This window comes from Prosopis cineraria, unplaced genomic scaffold, assembly GCF_029017545.1.
Source record: "Prosopis cineraria cultivar Desert tree isolate PC_DT_omini unplaced genomic scaffold, ASM2901754v1 PC9, whole genome shotgun sequence".
Taxonomy (NCBI): Eukaryota; Viridiplantae; Streptophyta; class Magnoliopsida; order Fabales; family Fabaceae; genus Prosopis; species Prosopis cineraria.
Genome location: NW_026555340.1, coordinates 20,843,403 through 20,852,395, shown reverse-complemented (window position 1 = coordinate 20,852,395; position 8,993 = coordinate 20,843,403). Strand labels below are relative to the sequence as shown.

The following is an 8,993-nucleotide window of genomic DNA, read 5'->3' as shown; positions in this document are numbered from 1 at the left end:
TCATGTCTCAGAACCTATCACCGTCAACAGCTAATTCATCTGTGTCTCCTATCTCCGAGTCTGCATCAATTTTGCCGTCTCATTCTTACTCAACTATGGCCTCAGCATCAATATAGCTTAGATTTGTTTCCAATTTTAGGTTTATTAAGAAATATTAGTTACATTCTTAAAAATGTAAAAAAAATGTTAGTTTTTAATTTTATTCTTCTTTATAATTAATAATCATAATAAATTTCTATCATAGAATTTAAATCATAATAAATGAATAAGGATAAAATTGGAAAATAAAATTAATTATTATGATTTTTTTCTTATATTAAGGATCAAGAAAAGTTTCCAAAATTTGACTTATATTAAGGACATAAGGGAGTACTAGTTTTAATTATAATGCTTACTACATAGTAGTGGATGTTAAGCTTTAAAAGTTGAACTTCAAAGGGATAGTAAGAATATAAAATTACAAAGCAGAAGATATAAAGATGTTTAAATGAATGTATGGACATACAAGAAAAGGTTTTAAGAAAAAGTTGATGTTGCATCTAATCAGAAAAAGATAATTGAAAATTATTTAAGATAATTTCGGAAAAAAATATGAGACAGAAGAAGGTAAAATAGATAACCTTGAACTTTATGAAAAGGAAAGAAAAACCGAAAGGAACACTCAACAAAATTGTTAAATGAGATGTTTTGCTAAATAATATAATCAAAGGCGTATTGTTGATAAAGTATAATAATATCATGTAACCCTATCTAACCTAATGGAATGCTAATTCTTGATGTTGTTGGATAACTATATAATGCTTACTAAAGAGTTTGATTTGAGACCGCAGGTGGTCTAATAATAATCGCAATTAAACCACCTTCTAATTGCAATTATAATAAATTTTGTCATTAGATCATGATGAATTAATCGTGATTTGAAAACTTAAATAAATTTGATATATTAATCAAGAACAACTCTGGCGTCTAGAGTAATTAATTCAGCGTTTTTTGGTCCTTGAAGGTTGGTACGTGTTTAAATGCTGTCTGTGTCTATTACTATATCAGAAGCCAGAAATGCAGAAGCAGCTTTAGAATCTCATTCATGGCTTTTAATTACTTTGATGCACCAGTATGCCAAGCTCAGAATAATTAGTTCAGACCCTATCAACTGATCATGCAATTAATAAATTTTCATGGACTGATAAATCTTATTTCTTATATTTTTATAGATGAATTAATTTTCAAGTAAATATAAGTTCCTGAGTAATTATCTATATATTTAATATATATAATATAATATTGAGATGATAAAACGTTTAATGCTTTAAATTTATTTCAGTCATCGATTTAATTTTAAATTTATTTTTTTATCAATCAAATCCCTCATGTTTCCTTAAGTTGTCACATTTGTCCTATATGTTTTGAAATACTACAAGTTGACCTCCAAATTAATCTTATGTGTAAAATATATTTATGATTTAGCATGTATATGTAGTTAAATGAGAATAATTTTTTTCAAATTAATTTAATTTTTTATATATAATCATTTTACATGGTGTTTATTCTTTTGTTTTTAAAAATTTTCAAGTCTATTTTCTTTTTTTACTTAAATAATTACACTTATTTTCAATAATTTACCAGGTTATCAACTCAATATCTTGATATTCATGTCAGTAGATTTTAATGATATCACCTCTCTTCAAATAAGAAAAACTAAATCAATAATTGAGGTAAAATTGATAATCAAATTAATAAAAATTAAATTTAAAGGATTGAATTGATAAGTGAAACAAATTTAATAGACTAAAAGTTTAACTATTCTTGTAGAAATTTTATTCCTTCCGTTTGGTATTATAAGTAAAACAAATTTAATAGACTAAAAGTTTAACAAATTGTACATTATTATTTTTAATAAATTAGTTAATTATCTTTAAAATTGTACAATATTTTTATGTTTCTTCTTATTTAATAAGATATTTTATTTAAAAAACCTTATTAATTATACTCTCAATTAAGGATATTTTTGTGATTTCTTTAATTGCACGACCCAAAATATCTTATAATTTCTAACATGATATATATATTTTTTTAAAATATCTTATAATATTGAACAGAGAGTTGCCTTGCTTTGTGTGGTGGTTAAATCAGGTCATTTATTGTTGGGAAAATTGAATCCAAGAACTTGTGAGGATAATTATTTGTAGACAATAATTCATATAAAATAAATTATTGTTAAAATAAAAATATGATTTTTTTTAATGATGACTTGTCACTAGTCTTTTTCTGCAGGTAAATTTTTTCACATGTCCTTGATATGATTTTCTTTTTTTTTTCCCCCAACCCTTTTGGTAGAAGCAAATTTCATTCCCAGTGGCAGGTAGTGAAAAATCCTTCCTCAACGGTCAACACCAAACAATTGTGGGTCTCATTAACATATGGGCCAACAAGGCCAGGTCTGGGCTTGACGTAACTACCCAACCCAGCTGAGAAGGCCCAAATAGCCCGCTTTCATTTTTCCTTCTCATTCGCGAGTCCCTTCTTCGCGTCCACTCTCTCTCCGTCCCCTTCACCCATTTCCCGGTTTCTCTCCCCGTGGTCCATTTCAGAGGTCAAACAACAAACAATTGCTCTAGTTTTTCCTTGCCGATTGGCGAATTGGCAGGAAAGCATTGAGCTACTAATCAAAAAAGAAATACTCAGAAGAATAAAAAATATAGACACAAATAGCATTCTGATTTAGACACAGAGAAATAAAGGGAGGAAAAATGGCGGAAGGGACCTCCAACGATGACTTATTGAGGGCGCCGGAAGCCATTACATCCTCCGAGGCAAGCTTCTTTATTCTCTTACTTAAGTTCTGTTCAATCTTCGATTTCCTCCGTATATGATGCATTAGCGGGCTCTGATTCGCATGTTCTTGCAGTGTAATAAGCTCGTTATCGTTGCTTCTGTTCAAGTATTTATAGAATCTCTTCTGGGGAACGGGTATCTTTGGTTGCGGCTGTAAATTCTTTGAATTCAGTGGGTTTATGGGGGGGGGTTGGGAATTTTTTTGTATCCGAATAATTAACTTGGGATTCGAAATTAGTTCAGTTTAGTAGTAGAATCCAAACCAGTTTTATTGAATTTTTCTCTTTTCTCAAGCAACAGAAGCTGATATTTGCATGCTTTTGTTACGAATGCTACATTCAAACGAGCAGAATAGAATGTGTAAAATTGCAGTAGGATATGTGTGCCTGTGCAGTGGAAAGAGAAGTCAAATAAAAATAACTAGAAACTTCAGGGTACGTAAAATTGTGTTTCTTAGAGATAAATGAAGTGCATATAATTTTCTGTGTTATTCTATGAATGGAGTTACATTGGCTTCTTCATGACCTAGTGGTCACCATAGTAACAGAGCTTTCTGCATGTTTATCAGTGAACTTAAAATTGGGATTTCACTATCTTAATTCAAACGTTGCTAGATTGAAAGGTGAATAGGATTGAATCAGCTGAGAATATACCTCTTGGGGTTGCATCTTGATTGCTTTTAGAGATTGAGTTGTTGCTTAGCAATATTATCAAGGAGGAAATAAATGAATATTTTCTTTTCTAACTTGTATTTACTATTTCCGGAAAAAAAGTGCAAAATAATGTAGTTTTGGATGCTTGTGTAAGTTGTTATGTACCCATCATGATTTAGTCTTTCTAGTACATAGATAACTTCATGCATGCTATTGCTGGCCATTTTTTACAGTTTGAAAATTTTGTAGCTTCCTTGGTTGCTCATATAAAAGTCACATTTAGGAGCAATATGTAACTGCGGTTACAGACAATTACGAGACCACTTGCTGGGGTTGCGGACTGCGCCAACCACTCCCATCTTGTACATCTGTTTTCAAATGTGTCTGGTGTGGGGCCATAACAATCAAAACAAGCAAAAAAGTGACAACAAGTGCTTTAAATGGAGAAGACTTCGTGATCGATGCATTGTTCCTGTTGTCATCACGTTTATGCTCTTTGTGATATGTAAGCCACTGCTGCTGCTGCTGCAGTTTTCTTTCAGTCTTTGTTAACCTGTTTGATCAGACATTGTATTCATCCTTGGTTCTGCCCAAAATTCATTTCCTCTCTTTTTTATTTTCTATGTAGATTTTTGTTCTTGACAGCTTGTTATTAAATGTTTGTCCAGTTGAATGAATTTTCTTTTCCTTTCAGAAGTTATATTGAGATATTAAATGGGCAATTGGTTCGTTGTTAGAAATCAATTAATGTTGCAGGAATAATTATATTATGGAGCAAAAGGTGTGTCTTTAAGTTGAGTTCTCTCCTCTTTTCCAGCTGGTTGAACCAGCAGGGAAATTTTAATGTAACCAATAATGATAGTTGAACAAATGTGTCACCTCATTAGGAGTGTATTGACGTACTGCAGTTCTAGTGAATGGGTATTGTAATCAAGATGATTTACTATATCTCAATGGATATATTCTGACTAACCATGATTTAGTTCTGCTTCCATTAATTTTATTTGGTTGAATGTGTCTAAAAGTGCTTTTGAATAACAAGATACTGTGAGGGTGCAGGAGAAGATCAATGCATTTGCAGAAGAAAAATACTCTGTCTAACGCATCTTACCTAATGTGTAATATTTTTTGATGAGTAGGCATGGGATACGTTTTACTTTAAGTACAAAAATAACTAGATAGTGGGTTCCATGCTTGCAGAGTCTAAGGTGAATCCTATTGTTCATGACTTATGAATAATAGGCTTCCTATGGATTTTACATTATATATCAATTATGATATCATACGTTTATGGGTTAAAGTGATCCGGATTGTATCAACCAAGCATGCCCCTCTGTATTGCTATTGCTAATTGTATAAAGTGATGTACTCTGTATCATAACATATCATGAATAGATAATATTGAATCAAGATTTGGCAGGGGGATTGGTGAATTAACCCTGTGCGATATACTCTTGTTTAAACCAGTTCTGATGCCACCCTTGCATGTGACAACTTTGTTTTCGGTGGTTAAACTTATTTGTCCACCTCCTTGCAGAATATCTAAATATAGGTGCTTAAGTATACTGGCTTGTTGGTATTATTGTTGTATTAGATACATCTTTCAAGATGCAATAATAACTTCAATGATGGAAGGTGCCATACTTATATTAGGATGCCAATCTTGTGGTCCAGTACACTGTGTATCAGAGGTTCTTGAGTAAATGTACTTCTCTGTTATCCACTCTAGATGGAGATAAGTATCTTATAATAATGAAACAAATACTTTCAACACTTGCTCCAAAAATGAACGTTTGACTGAACTATTCTTTAGTTGTAATATTCTTTTCGTTTCTGATGCAGTTGGAGGTGTGTGGGCAATATACCCCTTTGTCCTTTCTTTCAGTCTTTTTGGGATTACTCACTGCATCATAACAGCAACCTTGTCCATATCCACCATTTCCTTTTTCAGCCTTGCAGCATTTAAGTGTGCAGGCACGCCCCCGAATATATTGTGGGGAAGCTACCCTACTGTTGGGAAAGGGTACCTTGAAAACTACACTTTCTGTCACTACTGTTCAAAACCAAAGGCACCTGGAACTCATCATTGCCGTTCATGTGAAAAATGTATTCTGGACATGGATCATCACTGCCCCTTTGTAAGTTTTCATTTTTTTTTTTAGTTGAAATTTCATAATCTGTTGCACATTTCCTGAAATCTTCTCGACATAAATTAATATAAACAATGCGTGCCACCTTTAACCATACAACTTTTGACTTATTAATTTATTGTTCTAAGTTAACTTGTCAAATAGATATTAGAATTAAATGTTACTAATGCTGGAATTTTGTCGTATGCTTGAGGCCTTTAGTATTAAATCTTGTGAGTTTGATCTATCCTTGTAATTAATTTTTCTGTTTGTTGGTTGTATCCTTTGATTATGAAAATATATAATCCAACAACTGCCTTTGCAAGAAATGTGTGAAAATTTATGTAAAAAATGAATGAATGATTAAATAAATTAACATGGATTTTGGCTTCTTTATGTTCTGGCTTTTGGTGGGTGTTTACAGCGACAGAAGGGAATTGTGCAGCAAATAGACTTAGGGCTCTGTCACGAGGTTGGAGTTTTAGAATTGCGAAGGGCAGCTGTTATTGGAGTATTTGGACTCAGCAGACCTAGGATTTTGAGAGTACTAGGGTGTGAGTTAAAGGAGTCAAAGGCATGGGAGAACTTGTGATTTTGATAATTGAGAATATGATTTTGTCAGAGTCCTGATTTCAGAAAGTAAAGAAAATGATTTTGGGGTGTTTTATTGCTAAGAAAACAGTACTTAGAGAAGAACACGAAGAAAAGAATTAGATTGCAAGAATTCAACAGAAACCTCATTAAATCAGTTATCAAATTTCATCTCTGAATTTGCTGGGAAAGATCTTCTACGACTAAGAGGAAAAATATTTTGCTACCCTTTACTAGCACTAGCACTTTTAACAAGAGACTGTTTAATTATAATCTAGATTGGGCTTCATGTCTTTAATTCTATCCTTTTTCTCGATTGTTTTCCTGGTTAAGGAATCAGGCGTGTCCAAGCTGTGCTCAATCTGAAATTGTAAACTTTTTTTATCCGGCATACCATATGCTTGTCAGATAAATGTTGTTATCAACCTGTAATGGAAGTGTGGTTCCGCGTCTCTAACGCAGCTGACGTTTGAATAGTTGTGTGCTTGTCACTTAGGTATCTCTTCCTTTTCTATTCTGTTTTACAAAAAGGTTTTTGAATTTTGGTCTTAATCATTGCCTATCAACTCTGATGAAGTGGATGCTTTTGGTATTCATTCTATTATCCATAATGCTAGGGCTAGGCTTCAAATTTTCTTATGAGGAGGAATGATTTGACAACTTGGTAATTGGTTTCGTAACCTTTCACAGATTGGGAACTGTGTTGGTGCAGCTAATCACCGTGACTTCATTGCCTTCCTCATTTCAGCTGTGATCAGCACACTCTATGTTTCAATCATGTCTGCATATACAAGCTTTCTAATATGGCCGTCTGTGACATACCCCCCCCTTGGGGGCATCAAAGGGATTACTAGAAGAGATCTGGTTTGGAGAGCCATGAATGAAATTATTTCTGCTCTCCTCAAATCTGTTCTGCTTCTACCCACAAGAGGGCTTGTTCTTGTATATCTGTTCTTTTCAAGCCTTTCAGTGCAAATAGGACTCAGTGTTCTTCTGTGGCAGCAGCTTTCTTACGTGTATGAGGGAAAACCTTATTTGAGCCACTTGAGTTCACAGGCAGATAAATCAGAAGGGAAGAAAGATTGTCAAAATTTTGTTAGATTCTTTGGTTTCCCATATTATATGACAAGATTTTTGCCAAACTTCCGTATGGGTAGGAAGAAGCACACAAAGTGAAACCAGCATTGGTATGTATTACTAGATAAGACTTGTTTTCATTCTTGTGAGAATTCATGTCACGGTATTCTATTTTGTTTTTAAGATCTGTATGTCAGATTGTCACTGTATGATTGACATCACTGTAGGAAACATACCCACTTGTTATTTCAATGAGGAAAGGCCTCTCTCAAAGTCCAACTTTATTTATGTAAATAATGATTGTATTACTGATAGCGTATCAGAAGTTGTTTTTGATAGTAAGTTTTGGCTAATGAATGAAATGATTCATTCATCTTACGCCCTCACAAATGTCACCTTGTCCTTTTTGTTTTTTTGGATTTCAAACTGTAAATCAAACAAGTACAAAGGCTACAAGGAGTCCAAAAACGGCACCAAAAAACGAAAAAACAAAAGGCCCAACAAAACCCTATCCTCTTTCACTATCTTCCATTGCTAGAGGAGAGCATGGATGATAATTAAAGAGGTAGAAATTACTATGTAAAAAATGAGAAAGCCTAGTTAAGTAATCAGCATCACTATTATGGTCCCTATGAACATGGTTGAGAGTAATCCGACCTTCCCTACAAAAGTAAGCTCTAGCTTGATCAACAATATCCCACCTTGTCCTTTTCTAATGAGATATAGACCCTGACCTTCTAATATACTGGCTGCTACTCTTTAGGTTCAATATTATATGACATTTTATTTAAAATATCATGTTTAAAAATATAAGTTATTTTGAGTTTTCTAATTCGCAATTAATAATTTTCTAATTGAGATACTTTATTAAATAATGATAGAATATGTAATTTTAAAGATAATTAATTTTTTTATTAGGAATGTAAATAAGTAATTTGATTAAAAAATATTTTATAATAATGACTGAAGAGTGAAGAGAGATTATTCAACCATGTGCTCTTTAACGTGTGAACGGTGAACACTATTTCACGTGGAGTTGGAAATCAAGTACAGATTATCTTGTGAACTACATAAATTGCTTTGCATGACTTCAAAGTCAGATTCTATTTTGCATTTAATTAACTAAATATGGGATCACATGCATACAAGAAACTTTAAGAATGGATTGTTTTGTTTATGAATTATAAATAGCGTGATTTTTATTATCACTTTATACTGTATATTGATAAGCTCCCTCATGTCCTTATATAAGAGTTTACTTGGTCTTTAATACTAATATCAGTCACCTTATAAAACTTGATCAAACATTAATGAGTTATTTTAAAAAATGCCCACATATTCAATTAGTTTATTTGGGTGGCATGTTTGACTTTAAGATTTAAAGATGCAATTAATAATCTTAATTAAGGGATAATTTGAGATTTTTATAGAAATTTTTTAAAGATCAATAATTTTAACTAATTTTAATCACTTTTCTTAATCTGCATAATTCGGTTGAAAGAGGGAGTATTAATTAAATTGGTCCAATGTACCATTTTTGACTTTATTCTATGAAAGAATACACTGTTTCTGGAAAATTCATTCATATTATTTTATTAGTAGGGAAAAAAACAGAGTAAGTAAACAGGATGAGAAAAAAAATCCAATTCATATTATAAACAAGGGAACTCAGCTTATTCAGGAAATCTGCAGAGTAAAGGCATTCCAGACT

The 8,993-nt window shown here is 32.4% G+C and overlaps 1 protein-coding gene across 1 annotated transcript; it reads left to right on the top strand.

The window, feature by feature from the left end:
• Positions 1–2,747: 2,747 nt before the first annotated feature.
• Positions 2,748–7,590, top strand: LOC129319649 (protein S-acyltransferase 11). The gene is given in 6 exon segments (XM_054964740.1): positions 2,748–2,810; positions 2,906–2,938; positions 3,769–3,886; positions 3,889–3,990; positions 5,328–5,623; positions 6,896–7,590. Coding segments are annotated over 6 exon segments (1,098 nt in total). The 3' UTR covers positions 7,382–7,590.
• The last annotated feature ends 1,403 nt before the right edge of the window (positions 7,591–8,993 follow it).